This window comes from Camelus ferus, chromosome 9 (assembly GCF_009834535.1).
Source record: "Camelus ferus isolate YT-003-E chromosome 9, BCGSAC_Cfer_1.0, whole genome shotgun sequence".
Lineage (NCBI taxonomy): Eukaryota > Metazoa > Chordata > Mammalia > Artiodactyla > Camelidae > Camelus > Camelus ferus.
The window spans coordinates 35,046,618-35,071,656 of record NC_045704.1 but is presented as its reverse complement, the minus strand read 5'-3'; the positions used below and the strand labels follow the sequence as shown (position 1 = coordinate 35,071,656).

The 25,039-nt window shown below is 39.1% G+C and overlaps 2 protein-coding genes across 2 annotated transcripts in view; both read right to left on the bottom strand.

The window, feature by feature from the left end:
* LPCAT2 (lysophosphatidylcholine acyltransferase 2) overlaps positions 1-25,039 on the bottom strand; it is a 66,746-nt gene that overhangs the window by 12,969 nt on the left and 28,738 nt on the right. The window contains exons 9-11 of the mRNA XM_032486338.1: positions 22,140-22,222; positions 19,290-19,415; positions 17,552-17,705 (exon numbers count right to left, since the gene is read on the bottom strand). Of these exons, the coding sequence (XP_032342229.1) occupies positions 17,552-17,705; positions 19,290-19,415; positions 22,140-22,222 (363 nt within the window). The remainder of the gene's footprint in view (positions 1-17,551; positions 17,706-19,289; positions 19,416-22,139; positions 22,223-25,039) is intronic.
* On the bottom strand, positions 3,894-5,003 carry CAPNS2 (calpain small subunit 2). Its single transcript, XM_006172447.3, has one exon. The coding sequence runs from the start codon at positions 4,810-4,812 to the stop codon at positions 4,069-4,071; it is 744 nt and encodes a 247-aa protein (XP_006172509.1). The 5' UTR covers positions 4,813-5,003; the 3' UTR covers positions 3,894-4,068.

Sequence of the window (25,039 nt, the reverse complement as noted above, 5' to 3'; positions counted from 1 at the left end):
ATTGAACTCCTCATGAGGAGGAGGAGTATTCAAATTCTGTAAATTCCAGTTACCCAGGAGATTCAGGGAAGAGGTATTCTGTTTACCTCAAAATTCTTATTAAGAGGATATTTCTACCCACCTACATAATTGTATGACCAATTTTCTAGGAATTAAATGGTTTTAATCCACTTAGCAGTAAAAATAAGACATTAAAAAAAAGTAATTCTGAAAGCACTTCAAGATCCATAGGTACATTAGGGGTTTGGAATTAATAGGTACACACTATATATAAAATAGATACACAATGGGGACCTACTGTATAGCACAGGGAACTGTATTCAATTTCTTGTAATGAGCTGTAATGGAAAAGAATCTGAAAATATACACACACATATGTATGTGCATAACTGAACTGCTTTGCTGTACACCTGAAACTAATGTTGCAAATTGACTACACTTCAATAAAAAATAAGAATTAAAAAAACCTATAGGTACATTAGATAATCAGTGCCCTGCGGGTGCCTCCTTAAATATTTTTTTAAGGCCCTGCTGTGGGTTAGTTGTGAAACATTACTGATGAAATTTCTGATCGAGGTTAATCTATGAATCAACTTTTAAAAACACATGCCCTACTACTCAAAAAATATTTTCAAAGTGTCCTTTAAGATGACATACAAATTCTGAATATTTTTTGGCATTTGCTGTTTTTTAGGTACAGAACACAAATTTTCTCGTTGCTATCGGTTATAGAATTCAGTGGACTGCGTCAAGATTAAGGTGTTTTTCAAAATTATATGGGTTATTTTGAAATTTTAAAATGTAGACGTATAATGTCACATTTAAGCAAAATCATTATTTTCAACTTACTATACAGATTGTATTGCTTTTATAAATTTAAGAATAATGAGGTGGAGGTCTATGAATCAAAGTCCTTCATCTTAGGCTATAAGTAGTCTTCCACGTAGAAAAGGCAAAATTTTAAAGCAATTATCAGGTAAAAACTCCCTCTTACATTGAAAATGTGCCTTTAAAAACATCAAGTTAAAAAAAAAACCCATTGGATGGAAACTAAGAAATTCAATCACTTGTTAAGCTATTGGTGGCATATAATGCCAAAGGTCTGGTTATTGGAAAAATCCAGGCTTTGGACTAAATTTTATGGGATGTGCTCTAGTGCCTGAGGTTACCTGTACAACTTTTACACAAATTCAGAAGAGAACAAAAGAGAAACTTATGTAACTTCGGGATGTCTTGCCCTGTGTATGCAGGAAAAGCATCCTAAAAACAGGTAATCCCTTAACTAATACCACCCCTAGTGTGAGATAATTGTCTGAACTTTCATAAAACATTTAAAATGAAGTGAAGGGAGCAAAGTCAGCTACATTTTCTTTTCCCCAACCATTATATGGAAAGGTTACATTATAAACTTAATACTCTGAGACCTTAAAAGGCATCTTGGCAGCCTTCCCCTTTTCTGGCTATATTACTACTACGCCCATGCCTAACATGTTAGCGGGCTTACTCCAAAATAGGGATCCTGGTATTAATGTGTGGTTGCTGGCAGCTGCCTCACTGTTATATAACCACACCTGGTTTAAGCAGCTCATCAGACCAAGCTTAAATTACAATTCCCCTGAGGAAGGTGGACGTGATCTCTGTGCGTGGCTCAACTCAGAATTATATGCACATGGTGTTTCATAAATATTATATGACGGTGATGATGGTGAACGCAGAGGCCAAATACCAACCTCTCCTAGTTTCGCTGGGGATTTCTAACAGGCAGCTGAGGGCTCTTAACAGGTCAGTTATATCATTTTCATCGTTATAATTTTCTTCTAAATGAGTCAAAAGAGGAAGGATTTCAGCAATCTTACTCCTGGACAAATATTTAGAGAAAACTCTAATTCAAAAAGCTACATGCACCCCAGTGTTCATAGCAGCACCACTGACAATAGCCAAGACATGGAAGCAACCTAAATGTCCACTGATAGAGGACTGGGTAAAGAAGATGTGATATACATATGCAATGGAATACTATTCAGCCATAAAAAAGAATGAAATAATACCATTCGCAGAATCATGGATGGACCCAGAAATTATTGTACAAAGTGATGTAAGTCAGAAAAAGAAATATGATATGATATCACTTATATGTGGAATCTAAAACATGACACAAAGGAACTTATTTATGAAACAGACTCACAGACATAAAAAACAAATTTATGGTTACCAAAAGGGAAAGGGGGTAGGGGGAGGGATAAATTAGGAGTTCGAGATTAGCAGATACAAAGTATTATATATAAAATAGATAAACAACAAGGTCTTACTGTATAGCACAGGGAACTATACTCAATATCCTGTAATAAACCATAACGGAAAAGAAAAAAAAAAAGAGTAAGGCTTTATCTTCAACCTCAGGATGATCCTCAAAAGTAGACTGGGAGAGAGGGAATGCATTAAAAATCAGAAAAGCAGGAGGGATGGAAACCAATTAGTGGGCAGGTGAACAGAGCCCTGGCGAATGCAACCGCTTTAGCTGGGGCTACTGGCGGGGGACTCTGAATTGTGTGCCCCGCTGTCACCACCTGAATCAGAATGAAAAAGCCAAACCAGGGGCCATTCACAAGAAAGGCACAACTACCCTGGCTTCTGGGCGGCAGTTTCTTCATACTCCTACTTCCTTCTTTTGGGTGCTGTCAACACTGACTCCTGCCAGGTCTCACTTTTCTGTTGAGATTGAATCGAAAAACGGTCTTACCTTGAAGTACAGGCTGTCAACCTCGGTTACGCATCAGAATCACCGATGGACCTTTAAAAATACTCATCTCTGGGCCCCACCTCTAAGGAGTCTTATTAACTCACTTAGAGTGGGACTCAGCTCTCAGGATTCCCAAAGAGCTTTCCCAGTGATTCTAAGTTGCAGCCAGGGCTGCGAACCACTGCATCAAGAGTCAGCAAGATTTATATACATTCATGTATCTATTGCTTTTAATACCAAATAACTGGTTATGACTTATGTACGTTTTCTTTTTGTCTGTCTGCTTTTTTCCTGACTGCAGTTTTCAAAGAGGAATGAAAGAATATTCCTTGCTCCGAGGCAGGGCAAGACATGACAAGAGCTGGCTAACATAGCTGATGTGCCTGGGTTTGTCTGAAGTGCATGTTAAGCGTGATCATTTTGATTCATTAAGGCAGCCAGAGATATTTTGACTACAAGTACACTCTTTTATTTCCCAATGCCCTGACCCTCGCTACAAATATATCAAAACAAAATTGGGAGGCGGGGAGTTATAGCTCAACTGGTAGAGTACATGCTTAGCATGCATGAGGTCCTGGATTCAATCCCCAGTACCTCCCTTAAAAATAAATAAACCTAATTATCTCCCCTCCCTGCCAAAATAAAACGATGAAATAATACAATAATAAGTAAATAAAATATTTTTTTAAATTGTTACATGTTTATTTTACTAGAGAAACAGGACTTCTAGAATTTTAGATAGTAGCTCCATCATTAAAAAAAAAATTCTGCCCTTATATGAAATTGCTTAATTTCACATTTGTGAACCTGTTTCTATACAGTTAAATGGGTTTCCAGGAAAAGACTTTACTTTTTTTTTTAATGCAAGGGAAAGACCAGATATGAAATTAAGACAAAAACAGATTTTGAACTTCCCTCCTCATCTTTTTAAAGAGAAACTAAATCTCCTGAGTGCTTTCTTAATTTACTCCAGGATTTTTTTTCAAAAGCTCATTCTTAACAATAACACATTTCCTGCTCTTTGGAAGTCAAACAGGCAATGACCTATTGAAATCTATTCCATTAGAGCCCACCCTGCACCACCCCCCATCACATATATAAGTCCCTAAAAATCCTATATCTCAAATAGCTGATATACAAACCACTCAGAACATTTTTCATGAAAAATCTGTTTTAATTAAGCAGGAGAGGCAGCACAAGTTCAGAAACAGGGAGGGCTCAGCAGGGAGTGACAGCTTTGGATGGCGTCTCCGCAACTGTGCACAGAGCACGGCGGGGACCCCAGTGGTCCTGTCCTGCAGGGGCGACCTGACTTCTCAGTGCCCACTTCAGGAATACATGGTCAGCTGCAGCCATTCTTGAATAGACACCTGAACCAGGCCATCCGCATCTCCATCCAGGGATCTGAAGGCTCGAAACATGGCATCCAGGCGGACCAGGCAGCTGATGAAGTTGTTAAAATCCATACTTCCATCCTCATCGGCATATCGGCGGACAATCATTTGGTAAAGCTGCTCATTTAGCTGGAAGCCTGCTGCCTGCAGCGCTCCCCGCAGCTGAGAACTTCCCAGAGACCCAGACTGGTCCCTGTCATATTGCTTAAAAACACACTGCCATTTCTTGATGTTGTTCCAGAGATACTTAAATTCTTCAAAGCCCAGCTTCCCAGTCGTATCACTGTCCATGACGGACACGATGCTCCGGCAGGTGTCAAGACTAAAGCCGTCGGACTTCAGGTCCTTGTGCTTAGAAAGGACTTTGTTGAGAATATTCATTAGGTCAGTGGCACCCACCTCCATGTCCGGTCCAGCCAGCTGTGCAAATTGTTGCCGAAACCGCCTAACTTCCTCACTCTCGTTGGCCTCCACATAGGTGAAATGCTGCTGGGTGGGAGGCGGTTCCGGGGTATACTGAGCTGCTGCAGCCTTGCTGATGAAATTCACAATCCCACCAACTATCCCTCCAATATTTCCTCCTCCTCCTCTTCTCTGGCCGCCTCCTCCAAGAAGGCCTCCAAGAGCATGGCCAAGACCTTGATCTGCTCCTTCCAAAAGAGCCTTTGCCAGAAACATACTTTCGGTTTACCAAGCAAGTGTAAAAGCTGCTGAATTCTTGGAGGTGGTATCAGATGAAATGGAGTCTAAGTGGCTTACAAGTGGGAGAACTGGCTTTTCTGAACCTGTTTACATTGTACCACACCCTGGGGTGTGACAGTTCACCTTCTAATGAAGTTGCCCGAATTCCACTAGGTCCTAGCACCTGCCATTTATCAGAGGACCTCAATAAAATATCCCTAACTTATACTGTGTCTGACACATTAGAAGAAATCATATTTTTAAATATAATATATTAAACAATACATTTCTATATGCTGCTAATTTTAGTTCTTTCTTAGCACCTGAAAGGTGATATGGATTTTCCTAACAAGAGAAAGTAAATGACTCCAGGATATCAAGAATTTCTTTTCTAAGGAATATTTATTGTTAGAGTATGATTGAAGAATTCTTGGGCATTGCTAAAATATTTACCTAGTTCCCTTCCTTTAGCAAAGATTCCCAGCATTCGATGTTCTTAAAAAAAAATTGGAAGGGGGATTTTTAAAACACAGGGTCTCCTGGTTCCATCCCTCAGAGATTCTGACTCTGTAGCCTGTTGTGGTGTTTGTTAGCTACATTTCTGGAGTCCTTCTGAAGTGCAATATTTTATAGAAAACTGTACACATCACAAATGTATAGCTCAAAGAATTTCACAACCTGTATATCCCAATGTCATAACAGCCAGATCAAGAAAAATCACCAGGACCCCCCAGAAGCCTCTTCATGCCTGTTTCCAGTTACCTTCCTCTCCCAAGGGTAGCCACTATCCTGACATCTAACATCACTGATTCATTTTTGAGCCTTAAATAAATGGAATCATACAGCATATACTTTTTTGTATCTTGTTTTTGAATTTTTAATTAAAAATGTTTAAAATTCTGGTAAAATACATGTAACATAAAATTTACCATCTAAACCATTTTTAAGTGTACAGTTCAGGGGCACTAGGCACATTCACGTTGTTGTGCAACCATCATCACCATCCATCTGCAGAAATTTTTTCATCTTGTAAAACTGAAATTCTGTGCCTATTAAACATTCCCTCTTCCCACTAGGCTCTGGCCACCACCATTCTACTTGTCTGTATGAATCTGACTGTTGTAGGTAATTCATATAAGTGGAATCATACGGTATTTGTCCTTTTGTGAATGGCTAATTTTATTTAGCACAGTGTCTTTAAGCTCCTCCATGCTGTAGCATGTGTCAGAACTTATTGCCTTCTCAAATCTAAATAATATTCCATTGTATGTACAAAAATTTTATGTATCCATTCTTCCATTGTGGATGCTTGGATTGCTTCTACTTTTTGGCTTTTGTGAACAATGCTGCTACGAACGTGGGTGTACCAATATTTCTTCAAGTCCCTGCTTTCAGATCTTTTGGCTATAGTCCCAGAAGTAGAATTCCTGGATCAAACAGTAATTCTGTTTTTAATTTTTTGAAGAGCCACCATATTATTTTCTTCAGTGGCTGTATTATTTTATATTCCCACCAACACTGCACAAGGGTTCCAGTTTCTCCACAGTCTGGCTGATAATTGTTATTTTCTGGGTTGTTTGTTTTTTTTTTTTTTTCCTTTTTCTCTCTCTCTCTCTCTCTTTTTTTTTTTTTTTTGGTAATAGCCATCCTAATGGGTGTGACATATCTCACTGTGGTTTTAATTTGCATTCCCCTAATGATTAGTGATGTTGAGCATCTTTCCATATACCTGTTGATCACTTGTATATCTTCTTTGGAGAAATGTCTGTTCAAGTCCTTTGCCCACTTTTTGATTGGGTTGTTTGCTTTTGATGTTGTGCTGCAGTTCTTTCTATATTCTGGATATTAACTCCATATCAGTTATATAATTAGCAAATATTTTCTTCCATTCCATGAGCTGCCTTTCTGCTCTGTTGACAAGTGTCCTTCAGTGTGCAAAAGTTTTAAATTTCAATGTAGTTCAATTTATCTAATTTTTCTTTTATTGTTTGTGCTTTTGGTGTCATATCCAAAAAAATCAACAAAAAAATCCAGTATCACAAAGCTTTTCCCCTATGTTTTTGTCTAAGATAAAACATGATAGTTATAAGCTCTTATGTTTAGGTCTCTGATCCATTTTGAGTTAATTTTTTATATGGCATCAGGTAAGAGTCCACTTCATCTTTTTTGCATGTGGGTATCCACTTTTCTCAGCACAATTTTGTTGAAAAGATTGTTCATTCCCCATTGAATGGTCTTGGCACCCTTGTTGAAAATCATCTGTATCCACACCCACAGGTTTATTTCTGGGCCCTCTATTCTATTCCATTGCTTTATACTTCTTCCTTTATGCCAGCACCACACTATTTGGATTACTGTAGCTTTGTAGTTAAGTTTGAAGTCAGGAAGTATAGGACTTTCAACTTGGCTCTTTTGCAAGATGACTTTGGCTATTCAGGGTCCTTTGAGATTCTGTATGAATTTTAGGATGGATTTTCCTACTTTTGTAAAAAAAAAAAAAAAAAGGAGTTGGGATTTTGATAGGAATTGAATCGACTCTGTAAGACCACTTTGGGTTAGTATTGACATCATAACAATACTAAGTCTTCCAATCCATGAGTACAGAATGTCTTTCCACTTATTTATGTCTTCCTTAACGTCTTTCAACACTTTGTAGTTTCTGATGTACAAATCTTCCACCTCCTTGGTTAAGTTTATTCCTAAGTATTTTATTCTTTTTAATGCTGTTATAAATAGAGTGGCTTTTTAAAATTTCCTTTTTAGTTTACTGTTGGTGTATAGAAACACAACTAAGTTTTGTGTGTTGATTTGTATCCTCCAACTCTTCTGAATTAGTTTATTAGTTCTAACTGTGTATGTGTGTGTGTGTGTGTGTGTGTGTGTATGTGTGTGTGTGTTTAATCTGCTGGATTTTTTTTTACATACAAGATCGTGTATTCTGTGAGCAGAGGTAATGTTACTTCTTTCTTTCCAACTGACGTTCTTTTTATTTCTTTTCTTGCCTAACTGCTTTGGCTCAGACTTCCAGTACTACGCTGAATAGAAGTACAGAAAGCAGGCATCCTTTCGTGCTCCTAATCTTACAGCAAAGGCTTTCAGGCTCTTATCACTGAGTATTTTGTTGGCTCTGGGCATTCCGTATATGGTTTTTATTATGCTGAGGCACGTTCTTTCTATTCCTAGTTTTTTATCTGAAAGGGTGTTGAATTTCATCCATGTTTTTTCTTTTACATGAATTGAGATAACCAGGTTTTTTTTTTTCCCCTTCATTCTGTTAATGGGGTTTATTACATTGACTGATTTTGAACCATTGTTGCACTTAGGGAATGAATTCCACTTAGTCATGATGTAAAATCCTCTTAATGTGCTGTTGAACTCTGTTGGCTAGTATTTTGTTCAGGATTTTTGCATCGATATTCATAGGGGAAATTGGTCTGTAGTTTTCATGTACAGTTGATCCTTGAACAACATGAACTATGTGGGTTCATTTCTACTAGGACTTTTTTTCCCCAATAAGTACATACTACAGCATGATATCATCTGAGGTTGGTTGAACCTGTGGATGTAGAACCATGGAAACAAAGGGACAACTGTAAAGTTATACACAAGTTTTCGACTGCACAGGAGGTCGCTTCCCCTAACCTCTGTGTTGTTTAAGGGTCAACTATAGTATCTCTTTCTGACTTTGGTATCAGGATAATGTTGGTCTCACAGAATGAGTTAGGAAGTATTCCTTCCTCCTTGATTTTTGGGAAGCGATTGAGAAGGATTGGTGTTAAATCTTCTTCAAATTCATTAATGAAGCCATCTGGTCCTGGGAATTTCTTTGTCGGGAGGTTTTTAAAAATTACTGATTCAATCTTCTTACTAGTTATAGGGCTGTTCAGACTTTCTAGTTCTTCATAATTCAGTCCTGGTAGATTGTACATTTCTAGGAATGTGTCCATTTCATCTAGGTTATCCAATTTGTTGGCATACAGTTGCTCATAGTACTCTTTTGTAATACTTTTTATTTCTGTAAAATTGGTAGTACTGCCTCTCTTTTCTGATTTTGTGTGTCTGGCTTATTTTGCTCAAAATTATATTAGTGAGATTTGATTTTATATTTTTAATAAGTATTTTCAGAAATCAGTCTATGACAGGTGGTCCCAGACAATACTTTGAGAAACCTTACCTTTGATACAAAGTAGAGTCAGGGTACAAGTCCTTCAGAAGTCTCTGGAGGTTCTATTGGTAAACTCAGGGAAAGGTGGCCAGGACATAATAACTAAATCATGATATCACCCAGCATTTTGGGCCTTTATTTCAATCTGCAAAATTATAATTGTATCTCCCCTGCCTAATTCATGATTCAATTTCATTTATTATGTTTCAGGTCTTGGATTCAGTGTTTAGCAGATAAAGATGAATATATCAGGATCGCAGTGCTCAAGGATCAGAGACCCACAGAAAAGTAGTTGTAAGTATAATCTGAAGTCTATTTTCACATTTCTACTATTAATGCTAAACGATTACATCTGTATAGAATACTTGTATAACATATTCTTTGTTATGTAGGTTTCATCGAATTCCCCTGAATGAAAGAAAAGCATTCAAGATAAAGAAAAGAAAAACTCAGAGAAGTTAAGCTACTTATAAAAGGTTGTACACGTAATAAACGGTACTGGATTATCAAACCACTAAGGATGCCCAAAAGGGAAGCAATGAGGTCCTCGAGGCAAAGGAACGGAGAACACTTACCTACAGAAGAGACAATGTGTAGGCCTGACTATAGGCTGCGTTAGGGTTCTCCAAACAGACAAGAGACATATTTAAAGAGACAGTACAGTAAAAAGAGAGGAACAAAAGGATGTGTGCTATTCAGGGGGTGGTGAACATTCTGATGTGATGAGAGTTTACTGCTGGGAATGATGCGATTCAAAGGCAGCACAGCAGGATAGAATAAAACTGGAAAGGACCTGGAACTCCTCACAGGTTCCTGTGGACACTACCAAGGCTCTGATAGAAGTCAAAAGGAGATTAAATGTAAAGTTACTTTGTAAGCCGCACAGTTCTAGAACTGAATAATGATTATTCTAGCTATTACTAGGGAGGGGACAATAGCCAGGGACACGGCTCTGTGTAGGACATGGGAGACATGTCTCCTTCTGCCACACGCAGGGGCTTGGGAAACACTCTCCGACGACTGGTTATGGCACAAGAACTCCAATACCTGGTCTCACGGGCACAATGACATGGTCCCTGTGAACACCAAAGGCCAAATGCCTTCCTTAACCACACAGAAGAAGCACCACAAAAGGACTGTCTTCCCTTTAGGGGATCCCAAGGGGCCATCTGGCCTCAGACAGATTTAAATCCATTCACATAAGCTTCTCTCTGAGGAAATGACATGGGCTTTGTTTTTATAATGCTGCAAATTAATTTGATAGCATCCACTGCCAGATAAAATGGGCCTCCTTATGTCTATCTGTAGTGCTTTTTTTTTTAAATTGAAGTTTAAATCCAATTCCTCTCATTTATTTTCTTTGAAGATGGAGAGCATTTGGCTAACAGTTTCTCATAAGCCATCATAGAATAAAAGACTGTTATTAGATTAACAAGACTTTTCTTCTCTGGACTAGTTAATCCCCCAAGGCTATTTATTAGAACATTAATAGCAACTTTGGCTGCCTTCTGGGGGAACTCTACTGTCCATATCTGGAGAAAAACCACAGGAGAAGAGGCCACAGTCAATGGAAAATTTAACCTCAATTTGAGGGGGAAGAGTTATTGAACTTAAAAAGCTAACAGTGATACATGAATGTTATTTAGCAACATTATTCATAATAGCCCCAAAGTGGAAACAACCTAAACATTCACTAATAGGTGAATGAATAAACAAAATGTGATATATCTGTATAATGGAGTACTATTTGGCAATAAAAAGCGATGAATTACTGATACATGTTATGACACAGATGGAGCTCAAAATCTTACACTAAGTGAGAGAAACCAGACGTGAGACCATACATTGTGTGATCCCATTACATGAAATGTCAACCAACGGCAAATCTATTCAGACAGAAAGTCTCTATTCTAGTCTTTATTCTAGACCGGGTCTAGAATAACACAGAAGGACTTACAACTCTACAGTGGTTGCCCAGGGCTAGGAGATAGGTAAGTGAGAGGAATTAACAGTTAATGACAGTCCTACTGGGGTGATGGAAAAGCTCTAAAATTGATTTATGAGGGGAGAAGGTATAGCTCAGTGATAGAGTGTGTGCTCAGCATGCACAGGGTCCTGGGTTCAATCCCCAGTACCGCCATTAAAAAATAATAATAATAATAAATAAATAAATGTAATTACCTCCCCTCCCCCCAAAAAGAGCTGATTGAAAATTGACTTATAACCAGAAATTGACACATTGTAACTGACTGTACTTCAATTTAACAAACAAACAAACAAACAAATAAATAAATAAAATTGATTTTCAGGGGTGGCTGCACAACTTGGTAAATTTACCAAAAAAAAAAAAGTCACTGAGTTGTATCCTTAAAACAGGGGAATGCCATGATATTTAAAATATGTCTCAAGAAAGTTGTTGTTTTTTTTTTAAAGTCAACAGTGACAGTTTGTAGTAAAAAGAATACTGAACTCAGAGTTCTGGTCCCAGTCCTGCAAGTAACCAGCTGTGTAGCCTTGAGCACATAACTTCCTCTCTTGGGCTGGCAGCTTTCTGTGATATGAGGAAGATGGGGAATTTGACACTAAACGTCCTTTCAGCTCTAGATCTGTGAGTCGAGGTCTTCGTGTGCCATGAAGTGGTGACGGCAGCTTCATTCATATCTTACATTCAGTTTCCTTCTTGTGCCCCAGTGTTTTTATGCTATATATGAATTTAATTTAATCTTTTCTTGGGTCTGGTTCCTCAACTTTTAGAGACATACTTATTTACCCTTATACTCACTTTGACATATTGTCTGGTTTCAAAAGTATTCTGGTAACCTACCAAGTATGTTGCTCCTCCAAACAGAGTTCCAAGGTGGGGTGACTGAACCAGGCCTAGAATAACACAGAAGGACGCACAGCTCCCACTTACAGTGACGCTTTCCTGCCAGGTGGGGCTCTCACCCAACTGCACCATGATCTGGGCCAGACCTTCCTGATTTATTGATGAGGATGTCGTGTTGGATGAAATCAAAAGTCTTTCTAGAGTCCGTATAGATAACATCTATTTCTTTTTCTTTATCATCTCTGTCACTGTGTCACAGGAGGAAATTAAATTGGTCTGACACAATTTGCTCTTTACAAAGCCCTGTTCCTTACTTCCTTATGCTCTTGGAGGAGGTCAGTAATTGCTCACTTGTTCCAATTTAAAAAAAAAAACTTCAACTTCAACTGATGCAGTCTCCTTTCTGCTTCCTCTAAGCATCTCCTAGGTGGACTTGCATTGGGAAACCAAAAAGCAAGCAGGTAGTTCTCATGCTTAAACGGGTATTTCTAGTGTAACAGTACTCAGGCAGGGAAAATACCATGATGGACTACATTGGGGAGTTAAGTCAACCTGAGAACTGAAAAGGGAAATGGTCAGACATACAGGACCACCAAACTTGCAGGACGACTTGTATAGCTGAATAGAAACGTTCCTCTGGCCCACTCAGACAGTTATAGCCTTCTTCTCTGATTCTATCATAAGAGCTTTAGAGCAGATTTCATATACCAAGTCCTGATTAATTGAGACTGGAATCCACATGAGTTCTTTCACATGAGCTATGAAATACTACAGTCCATATCAAACCTGAACTGCAAATTTAAAAGACAGAAGACTTCAATGTTTGTTGCAACCATTCACCTCTGGCACTGCATTGTGAAAGCAGCCGTAGACAGCCACAGACGTAGACAAGTGGGCATGACGGTGTCCCAATAAAACTTTATTTACAAAACAGGCATCAGACTGGATCTGGTCCATCGGCTGTAGTTTGCTGACCCTGCTATAATTTCCTAAGCCAATGAAAACAAAGCATGCTGGTAAAGTTTAAGGACTGGATTGAAGGGCTGCAGTCAGCACTTACAGTGACCGTTGTTCCTCACCTGATTTAAAGAGGATCACTTTGAATCTTTATTCTCACTGAATCTGTCTACTTCGTGTTGACATCCTCCCCAGTTCTAACCAGTGGTATATTATTCACCTTCACAGATGAAAGAGGCTGGTTTCTAATTACTCAGCTATAGTCTGGCATGAGCTCACGCTCTCTTTTTACCAATACCGTTGTGCACACAACAGACTACAGGCTAATAAAATTTAGAGAGATGGTTAACCACTTCTGTTCTGTAAAAAAAGTGAAAACTATTATGATTTTTCCCATTTCGGCCTTCTAACTGGTACTTAGTCCTTCCGGCATTACTATGTACTTTGTTTAAATATATACAGGAAAAGTGTGTGTGTACCTTAGCACTTTGACAATCCAGCATTTTTGTCTACTGCAAACGTCTGTAGATCTTTTATTACTGTTTCGCAGTGTGTGGAATGAATGCGTTTCTTTATCCCGAGTTCTTCCTGTCCGCCCTGTTCCTGGCATGAGTTCAAGTGTTAAATCACGAGTGCCAACAATAACAAGCACCCTGGCTTGCTCCTTCCTGTTAGAGAAGGTAGGGTGTTATATCATGCAGATTTTCTGCTCGTGCTGAGAGTTAAGACACTCACATGGCTTAAGTGATTGGAAATAAACAGAGCAATCTTTCTGAGTGGAATGGATTAACTTTTTTATGTAGTTGTATAAGCTGTACTGAAAGTTTAAGACCAAATGTCTTACAAAGTCAAAAATATTTACTATCTGGCTCTTTACTGCAAAAGTCTGCTGATCCCTGAGATACACAGCTTTGCCACCAGTGAATATACATCCCGTCAGGGTGATGTGTATCAGATGGAACATTATGCTGATTGTATCATAAGATGTGGATGAGACGTGACTTGCCGCTAGTAAGAGGCAGATAACATGGTGTACTGTCAAGCAAGCAACAAAGATGATATGTGGGCTGGAATATTTGAGGACTCTGTCTCATGGTATATACTATATAAGATACTTCTGGCAGGGCAGCACATGGTTCTGCTCAATAACACAGTGCTGACGAATGGCATGAAGTGATGCTGTATGGACAATCTGAGACATTACAACTGTGAAAATGACTGTGTCATAATTATCTCTGACTTAGCCAGTGTTACTTCTCAGTCTCATTAAGTGTATTTAAATCCCTTCGAGCGTGCTGGCTAAAAAATCTAGTATTGAAAACTGAATTATGAATACATAAAAATGTTGAGAAGCCACTGTTTTAAAAGCTATTGTCTTAGCTCTCAGCTCTAACTCATCTGGACTTCTGACTAATCCCAATTAGCCTCTAATCCAGCGAGACCAGTGCACATTCAGGAAAATAAGGGAGCTGAATGGAACCTGGAGATAGAAAGCATCTTCTTTCTTTCCCCCTCCCCCCAAACAGGTGAGACCTCTCCAAGGGGAATTATCCCAAATGAGTGAGCCATGCCATGCTCTGGAGCATGAATGCTCCATTTCTGTTGGACCTTTACATTATCTGCCATCAAATAACTGACCATCTAAAAGAACATATCAGACTGTCAGAAGGAACTGAATGGACAACATGGTTTTTTGTTTTTGTTTTTGTTTTTTTAGGACAAACTGAGACTAAAACCATTATGAAGTTTTTGTAGACTAGCCAAGAATGGATGTGGGGAGAAAAAGTAAGAGAATGTGGAGAGAGGAGATACTCCTCTCCCCTTCCTCAACATACCAACCACAACTGCACCAGATTTGGGGAGAGACTGAGAGAAGAAAAGAGGGAAGGGGAAAAGGAGGGCAAAGTGGGAAAGGCACCTGGGAGTGGCTTGTGGGAGCCCTTTGCACTGCGAAAACTTACAGCTATTGAAAGAGCGAGAGGAACACCCTGCCCTCCCTCTGTCCCACCCTCTTCCTCCTCCACCCCTCATTAAGCATTGAGTTTAGCAAGATAAGCTACTAGGAGAGAAACAAACTATGACGTTAGGGAACTTCTGTGTCTTTCCCATGGAACATTCTCCAGCTAAATCCCTTAAAGAGACAGGGGAACGGAGCCTAGCATGGAAGTGGGGATGTGCACAGGGTGCAGCAAAAATTGCATAATTCAGCTTCTCAAAACAAAGCAGATCTTCACAGGCACAGACATGCAGTTTATGTTAAAAACAAAAAAGGAAAGACAGAAAGATAGAGATAGAGAGAAGAAAAAAGAAAGAAGGAAGGGAAGATGGAAAGAAAGAAAGGTCAAATGCATTGGTCTTTAATACTCCAGGTTATTTTCTCTGCCTTCCAGTATGTTGGAGATGAAAAGAAAAGTGTTTTAAAGAGCAACTCATGGTCTGTAGCTAAAGCCAAGTCTGCACACTATACAAAGGAGTGAGGAAAACTCACAATTGGAATTGATATGTGAGCTGACTGAAGTAGTCCGTGTAGAAATGTGATCGACCACATAGGCCACAAAGGCTCATGGGTCTCCTAACTGCTTGGGGCCAACTGCGTGCTCTAGTTCAGAGTGAATCAGTCTAGCTAACTGGGGGTTATTTTAATCCCTGATTCACACTCCCTTTCCACTTTCAAATCTTCCCATACTTCCCAGTGCTACAGAAACAATGGGGCCATGGGCAGGTATCATCAGTCATCAAAAGACGCAACTGGTGTCATAACAATCCTGTTACTGCTGTTATGACAGGTTGATGCCTGAAAGACAGGGCAACCTCTGGAGAGATTATTTTTAATCCTGATTAAAAATCCTGATGAGCATAAAGTCTATGATGTGCACTGAACTTCTTGGTCCCTGTTTCACATCATTTCCCAATTCCCCATCTCCTGTCCTTATTGGTATGTCCCTGCCACATTCCTTCCTGTCACTAAGTCCATATTTATAGAAACCTTAATTTAAAATTGCTTGCAATGCATGGTTTCCAGAGCCAAACTGGAAGATACTGTATGAATCTCACAGAAGTACGAAAAGTGCCTCTATTTTCCCCACATGCACTGTGACATCCAATAATTTACCTCTCCTTTCCCCTAAATCTTCATTACACTTTATAGCAGCACCACTGCGGTGACACATTACCATTTCATGGATGAGGAAGGGTTATTTGTAGGCTGCAGCAAGCCCAGAAGAGAGGCCTGGGCACTCTGTATGGAAGAAGGTTGCTTGACTGCATCATGTTACAGGGTAGTTCATCTAAGAGACCTCACAGTAAGTCATTAGGAGCATGAGTGTGCTCTGGGTAAGAAGGAAAAGCTCTGCCCTGATTTCGGTCATCAAGCTATAATTTCTTTGCAAAATGTCTTTTCCCAGTGGTTAACAGAGAACTGGGACTTCTGGTGGCAGCCAGGATGGAATGAGCCCAGTTCAGCCTATCTCTTCTTCTCTCATTACAATGAGAAATTCTGATCAAAACACCAAAAGCACGACATCTGGACAAAATACCATAGTGGGAAGGACTTGAAGAAGAACTAGACAGGCAGTGAAGGCAGCAGGACACCATTACTAAATTGTTGACAGGGAAGAACTATCAACTCCAAATTCTCTCTATATGTCTGACCAAAATATCCCCCAGGGATGAATGCAAAATAAAAACATCACAACTCCAAATATTCATCCAAGGGAAATGAAAACTTGCATTTACACAAAAACCTATACACGAATGCTTAGACCAGTTTATTCATGATTGCTGCAAATTGGAAACAAACCAAATCTTCCTCAGCTGGGGAGTGGATACACCAAATATGGCACATCCACACAATGGAATACCACTCAGTAATGAAAGAAAACAAATTACTGATACCTGCAACAACATGGCTGAATCTCAGATGCATTATGCTAAGTGATAGGTGCCAGACTCAAAAGGATATGCTGCTATGATTCCATTTATATGGCACTTGGAAAAGGTAAACCCATAGGGATGGAGTAATCTCCAGGGGTTAAGGGCGAGGGAAGGGCTTGGCCACAAAAGAGTAACTACAGGGAAATCTGTGTGTGTGTGTGTGTGTGTGGCAACTGTTGTGTACCTTGAACGTGGTGATAGTTACATGCCTTTGCACATTGGTTAGAACTCATAAAACTGTAACCAAAAAGTGAACTTTATTGTCAGTTTTATATATTAAAAAACAAATGAAAAAAGAGAGAAGTTGGAAATCTTGATACATTTTTCCAAAGGAAACTTTCTGACAATTCAATGATCTAGCTCCATGTACTTACATATTTGTAAGCAGAAAAGTGAACCCCAATATAAGGACAAACAGGTCAAGTTTTAATTGAAAACTCTGTTATAAATAAAATAAAATCTACCTGGTCTTCAGATGTTTGGGGGGAAGTCCAGCAACCTTCAGAAAAGAATATACCACCCATGTCATCAATGTAGGAGTTTTGCCATACATTTTAAAATTCTTGCTAGCTGTATAAGCCTTTTTGATTCCATGTAACAGACATGGTTATGTAGTCACAATATTTATTTCCGATCTGTTGCCATATACAGACACACAATTATTATATTAGTTACTACTACTACCACTAAGGGGAAAAGAAAGCACAAAAGTCATGCAATTAAACCAGAGGCTCAGCTTGCTTCTTCTCACAGGGACCTCACAAGTTTTTCTAACACCTGCCATACTGATTTGTACTCTGTGGGGACTTGCAAAATAAAAATGTTTGCATGTTTAAAATTAAGCTTCAACTTACCCTGTCAAAGAGTGCAAAAAGTTGTCTCAAGACATCTGAAACAGGCAACTTTAAATACTCCGCAAATTCTTCAATCCCGATTCTTCCTCCTTTTGAGGAACTTGCAATAGTGGCATATTCATCCAAATGCTTACGAATGCCGTCCCAATCCAGTCTGTGCAGACAAAGAATCATAAAGACATGTTACTAGCCCCTTAGAGTCCCCATGGACATTTTATGAGTACAGTTTTATTCATTTGTCTGAGGGAAAAATACTTTCAGTGTCACATTTGAAAAGGAGAATAAAATGGATATTTTAAAGCACATATTGAACATGTATATAGGCTTCTAATTTTTTAAAGGGTATTAGCATTAACTGTAATGGTCCCAAATATGTGAGGGAAAGAAAAGTAACTGGGAAGAAGAGCGATGAGGTAAAATAATAAACGACACATGAGAAGAAAGTGTGAAATCGCATTTTAATCCCAGTATTACTTAGTAAGTCAACAGTATATACTAAGTTGTTAAAAAAAACATGATTCTTGCTTTCAAGGAGCTTTCTGGCTGACAACGAACTCACATTTCACAAAATGTGGTGATGGGAAATGCATTAGACTATGTGCACTTCCTCTAATATTAGTTACAAAACACTTTTAAAACACTGGAAAATATACTGTAGTGTACATCACAGCCTGCCTGTCTTTGTCTTGTAGAATTAAATAGGTGACTTAACAAATACTTCTATATCCAGCTTCAGAGACTAAATTTTTCAAATCTATAGGAATAGTGTAAAAATACAACATCAAAACACTGTCATCTTGGAGGAAGGTATAGCTCAGTAATAGAGTGTGTGGTTAGCATGCACGAGGTCCTCGGTTCAATCCCCGGTACCTCCATTAAAAAAAAAATTTAAAAAAAATCTAATTACCTTCCCACCCCAAAAACAATTACTGTAAAAAATATACAAAATTTAAAACGTATTAAAAATATATATACTTTTTAAAAAACACTATTGTCTAGAAGATATAAATAATATTTGCTGTATCAGTTACCAAAATTATTTTGTAATATTGAACTTCAGTACAGTAACTGGTTCTGCAGCTCCCTCCTACAGAGGACGCCAAGGTCTATTGAATGAATAAATTCTGCAGCTCCCTGATGGAGCTGCAAACAGAATGACTTGTAATAAGAGAGGGATGTGGGAGTTACACCTTCATACCAGATAGCTCAAAAGGAATGTTCTAAACAGTTTAAACTAGATCCTAGAATCACAAAGGAGTGTTTCTGCCTTAAAAAATAAATTATATACTCAGAAGGAAAAGGTTATCTGGGGAAGGATTTAAAATTCAGTGATGTTCAGAATTGCTACTTTACAAGTCAATTCAGATTTCACATGAGAAGTTCTGACCACCTCATGCCAGGACCATCTAATTACGCCATCCTTCTTGTAAGAAGGTAGCAGGACTGACTGACTACTCTGAGTCATTTCTAAGTCAGGAAGCAGATCTGCTGTGACTCATATTTACTATCTCTTGGTCTCTTCCTGTGATCAACACACTTATTTTTGAGTTAACTGTTCTTGAAAAAACAAAACTAGATGAACTAAATGGGAGACAAATTCACATCCCTGTCTTCCTTAACAAACCCCATGTAGGTTCTAGAGTTGAGCATTCATGAAACCAGAGAAAATAAACACACAGCATTTCAGATCTCTTTTGGACATCTTTATGAAAGTATAGTGGTTTTAAAATGCGCTTACCTCAATTTCCGGCTGATTTTGGTAAATTCCACCAAGCCAGCTTCCATAGGCAATGTTAGCTGTCCTGCTGAAATCATCAACCTGCAGTCTTCATAGGTGTGATCTGTCACTGGGATTTCCAATGCTCTAAAAGTATTAAAAAGCCCACAAATTCAACTTTTTAAAAAAGGTAATGATTTTTCATTAGGCTGGAATTGGTCAACAAGGGACAGTAAATGGAAAAGTACTACTTTTTGAACCAGTAGCTTTGGCTCTTTTGCCAAAGTGACATATTTCTCTACTTCACAAATTACTGTGGCCCGAGTTAATCTCCTCATGTCTGTGTGCTTCTGCCAATGGTCATTTTTATTTTGTGTTTTAACTATAACGATAAGAACAGTTGACTTCAGTCCGTGGAGAGTAAGGAGAAGACAGGTTCAAGTCCTAGTGGAGTCTTTTACCAGCGGTGGACCTGTTGGCACTTAACTTAAGCCTCACTCGTCCCATCTGCACACAGGAATACTTACTCCACAGGGTTATTGTAAGGACCAACTAAGAATGCCTGTGAAAGTGCCAGTTAAAAGGATCAATGGCAACTGGACATATTATAAGTGAACAGTCTATCCAAATCGCTAGGCATCTGCATTTTTTCATCTTTTGAGACTGAAGATTGCCTTCTTGCTACACTGCAGTCTTCAAAAAATACTGATGAGAACTGATAATAAGCTCTTATTTCTTCCAAACCTAAACATCCTCCATCCTCAGAGGAGAGCATAACCCCTACTACCTCCCTCCTGCTCAGAGACCTAATAATAGTGAACTAGACTTGGAAAAAATGTATTAATAAGAACTTGAAAAAAAAACAGTGAGTGACAAGAAGAAAACCTATGTGGTTGATAAAATAATTTCCTGTAGATCCCTCTTCGTTAAACTTTTATTCACAAATATTCAGTGAAAAATCATAAAATTATGTCATCAACTGTTACTTGATTTTTGTTGAATCATCGCTAAGAACATTAAATTTTTAATGAATGCAATATGAACAAAGCATTTTTTTCCTACCTGCAACTAGGCTGTTTTTGATTAATGGCTTTTTTGGTATAAGAACATACCAAATATAAGGAAAATAAAAATTAAAAACACTTCAGGAATTATAATGATAAACAGCAGAACATAATGGTTAAGAGTTCGGGTGTTGGTAACAGGGAATGTGGACTTGAGTCCCAGCCCCGACCCCCACTATCTGCCATCATCTTGGGCAAACCACTTAGCCCTCAGAGCCCCAGTTTCCGCACCTGCCTTGGAGCTGCTATGAAGATTCTGCTACTAGATAGCACAAGCGAATAGCCTAGCACAGCACTTGGTGAATGCTTACTGGTGGTAAACACCACTGCCTTAGACCGACTTTGCTCTTCACCATTTTCAGATGCTGTTGTCATGTCCTTTCCTACTTGACTCTCATAATAACCAAAACTATGAGAAAGGCCAGGCAAGGATTAGAATTCCCCCTTTACACATGTGGAAAGCAGTCTTGGAGGAGACTTGTCCAAGACTGGACAGCCAATTGAGGTCTTTCTTACTCTTTATCCAAAGCCCTTCTACTTCCAGGCCTCCAAGCCCAGGGAAAAGCCATCTAAACTAATCCATCCTGTTTTTAGACACACTTGAGGAAGTCAGAGTGTCTGACATAATTTCTCTCAGTTCCTAATACTCATCTTCGTTCCTAACTGTTGGACACAAGCTGGTCTGAAAACATAAGGGAAAAAAGAGGAAGACATCAAAGCAAACTTTGTAGCTGGTCTGGAAACTAGATAAATCAAGTACATGTAGGGACACATAGCAACAGAGCTCTTTTGGCTAAATACTGAAACATGTATTCTTTCTTGAAAATAAAGTTATTCTCCTGGGAAATATCAATATATAGTATGCATATCAAACATATGAATATTTGCTTATAATGCCAAATTCAGATATGAAGCTAAATTCAGAGTTCTCATAGAATTTTTACTAAGAGAATAAATACTGTTGGCTTATTAGATCCGTACCTACTGCAGGAAATGATTGAGGGAGGTGGTGCCTAGGGAGCAGATGCACACCTGGAGGGCTCTGAGGCTGCTTGGGTGGTGGGGATAACCCATCCTTTCATTATAGGAGGAGAGGTGATACATCTGATAGGAACAGTGGCCAGTTAAAACTCCTTCCATGCAGGAAAATACCTGCCTTATGTTATGCAGTTTCTAAATGCTAAGTTTATAGCCATCCCTTAAGGGGGTGACTTTCCCCTTTTCTATGCACCTACTGCATTCCCTTACAAACTTTCTCCTCTTTGGTGCTGTAATCACTAATGCCTTTGAAACACCGGGTCTTGGCAGCCATATGGAGGCTGAGGAGATAGAAAATGGGCCACGGCAGGAACCACTCAGACAGCATTAGCTTTGTTGGACATCGACAGGCCAGCTTGGGAGAATCCACCCTTGGGAAGTCACTGGCTGGTTTCTTCTGGTTAACGTACACCCCCCCCCCCCGTTCCCTTTCCGGCAATGGCACATCTCCATTAGTTTGGGGGTTCATCTGGGAGAATATTTATAGATTGCCTTACTGACCACATTTCTGGGCACATTATTTTATTTACCAAAATGAGTTGGGAAACGAGGCCCTTGGAAAGAAAAAACAAACCTGCATGGGGGGATAGGTACAGCTCAGTGGTAGAGCATGTGCTTAGCATGCTTGAGGTCCTGGGCTCCATCCCCAGTACCTCCATTTCTAAAAAAATATTAAAAAAAGAAAAAACAAACCTTCAACCTATATTAAATGCCCCTTGCCAATAATTTAAAAACAATTTACCGATTATAACCACATACAGATACTTACTCTGCCATTAAATTCCGGATTCTACTAGCAAAAAGGACAGGATCGTTCTTTTCTTCATCACTGGGTACTTGAACGGGCATAAACTGAAAGACAAACACATCTTCCCATTACACCTGTGAGGCCCAAGACATTAAATGCTAAATAAATCCATTTATAAGCTACCTGTCGTTGTATGTAGCCCCTTGCCTTTCTAGCACATGGGTTACATGATATAATGCGAAGAGCACTGTGCGTGGACTCAAGAGATTAGAATCCAAGCCCTGGGTCTTTCTGTGTGTTACTGGCATGACCTTTAACTTCTCTGAACTGTCTTCTCGACTCTAAGAAGAGGGCCATGATCACTCCCTTCCCTGGTTGTCATAAGGATGAAATGAGCCGACGGATGCCTGGAATTCTGGAAGTTGTAAAACTGTAGCTACTGAGATCTTATTCTCAAAGCTGCCTTTTCTACCACCCACTCTTTGTGTGAAAATGTTATTAGTTGTAATACTTTGTTTTTTATAGTTTATCTTCTCTATCCATTCCTATATTGGTCATATTTTTATCACTTGATCAAACTTTATGTTTAGTCATTTCTCTTGCTTGTTTTTCAGCCCTTATATGGGCTTTCTACCTTTTGCTTAACACCGTATTTGGCTTATCATAAACTTCACTTTTTTTTTCTTCACTTGATAGTCTGTGATACCTCATTTGTACTGCCTTTGTTTTTATTCATGGTTTTCTAACATTAACAAGGTTTTGGTGCTATGTTTATGCCATTGCAAATTTTTTGAGCACCTCCTACATACCAGGCAAGATGAATAGGACCCTAATTCCTGCTCTCAAGAAGATCCATATTTTAGTAGAATAGACCGACACAACACATGCTAACTATCATTACCCTTAGTGGGAGGGCTTAAAAGCTTAATTAACTTACTTAACTTTATACACGTTACGTGACCAGGACTCAGCCCAAGGCTGTCAGATTCTAAAACCCTTGTTTTCCCCACGTAACCATCCTTCCTGGAATATGAGAGTGAAGGATAAGAAATAATTAATTTGGCCAGGAGGCTGGGAAAAGCAGCCAAAGAGGCTTTACAGAAGAGCTAATACTTGATCTTGACTCTTTGAGGATGAACGTGATCTTGCCAGTAGGCACTGGTCATTGAATTGTAACTATGAACCAGGTACCATGCTAGGTGCTTCATATGTGTTATTTCATTTCCCTAATCCTCCTAGTTCTAGTCATAAGGAATTGGGGTTCACAAAGATTAAATGACTTGTTCAAGGTTTCATGGCCCATTTCCACTCAACAGATACTGCTTAAGCACCTGTCATATGCCAGGCATTGCACTAGGCCCCGAGGACACGACAATGAAGGCCTGCCCTCCAGGAGCTCTCCCTGCAGTGGGGTAGAAATTTATGACACAGTAAGCTAAGTCTACCAACAAGAGCGGCCATCCATCAGGCACCTACTGTGTGCTGGGCACTTCACATAAAGGGCTTTATATGATTAACTCTTTCAACCATTCCTTGAGGCAAATTCTAACATTTCTCTTCAACAGGTAAAGAATGTGGCTCCACGAGGTTAAACAATATAACTAAGACCACAGAAAAAGGCAGGGCCACGATGTGAAAGGAAAGAAAAGATCTGTATAAATAACATCACTTTTGGACTCACATGGAGCTGTTTTCAAATCTCGTTCATCATGTTTGAGAAGCCTACGGGCAATGGTGACTCAGAGATGAAGTTTAAGCAAGGGAGTGAAATGACTAGGTCCAAGTTTTTGAGCAGTAGCTTGGGTAGCAAGGAATAGATGAACGAAAGAGGAAAAAGACGTAAGAGCAGGGAGAACCCCCTGGAGGCTCCTTCAATCACCCTGTGAGCGATGGTAAGACCAGGAATCCAAGGGAGGATGAAGAGGCCAGTATGGACCCAAGCGGCCTTTTTAGGAGAAAATGGACATGAATCATAGGCTAGTGTGCTAGATGTCATTTTACTTCTCACATTTATTTTATTAACATCCTCTCCAAGAGGACAGCGGAATGCTGCAGAAAGCCCTGGGCCTGGGTTGTTGCCATGGCTCTGCTGTGTGACTCCAGAAAAGTCATTTAGCCTTTATGGGCCTCAGTTCCTTCTCTCGTCAAATGAAAAATTTTGACTAGATGATCTCTAAAGTCCTTTCCCCCTGGAGTTCTAAGTCTAGCTTTTCACTTAGTCTCCAGTCACTCTTTAAAATGGAAAAATAAACTAAGCCACCAGAGGTCTCCACATCACTTATATATCCAGAGCAACGGGCAATCTGTGCAAATATTTCTAAAAATTCCCTCCATCCTGTTCTAGTAAAATCTCTTCTATTCGCCAAGGAAGAAACCCAAGGAAGAAAACAGTATGTTAAAATCAACGCTCACAGAACATCTAACAAAATAGTGCAATCAAAGTTTTAAATTGCCATATAATCCTTCATTTAAAAAAAAGCTAAAAGATCATTTATGATACACTTGATTGGTAGGTCATAAAAGCACATATTGAAAACTCTAAATATAAAGTGTTGTTACACTGTTAACCAAATATAATACAATGAACTATGGGCTTGGTTCTTCTTAGTGCAGGGAATATTTTCCATAAAATGATTTTTAATAATTCTCATATTGGCATGGCATTTATTCTTGAGAAAAAATTCTGAGAGTTCAAAATAATTAAAAGTTTGGATTTGACAGTCACTGGTCTTGGAGGCCCCACGCCTCCTGAGGAGCAATTGAATGGCAATTCTCATAAGAAGTCACCTCTCCTTGGATGAGACCTTGCCCTCTGTATCACATTTCCAATTTGTACAAAGGCATTCAACGCTCACAGCAGGAACACAGCCTTCATTTGGAAAGGAATGTCAGCCAGAGAGAGGGGACTACCATTATCTGTT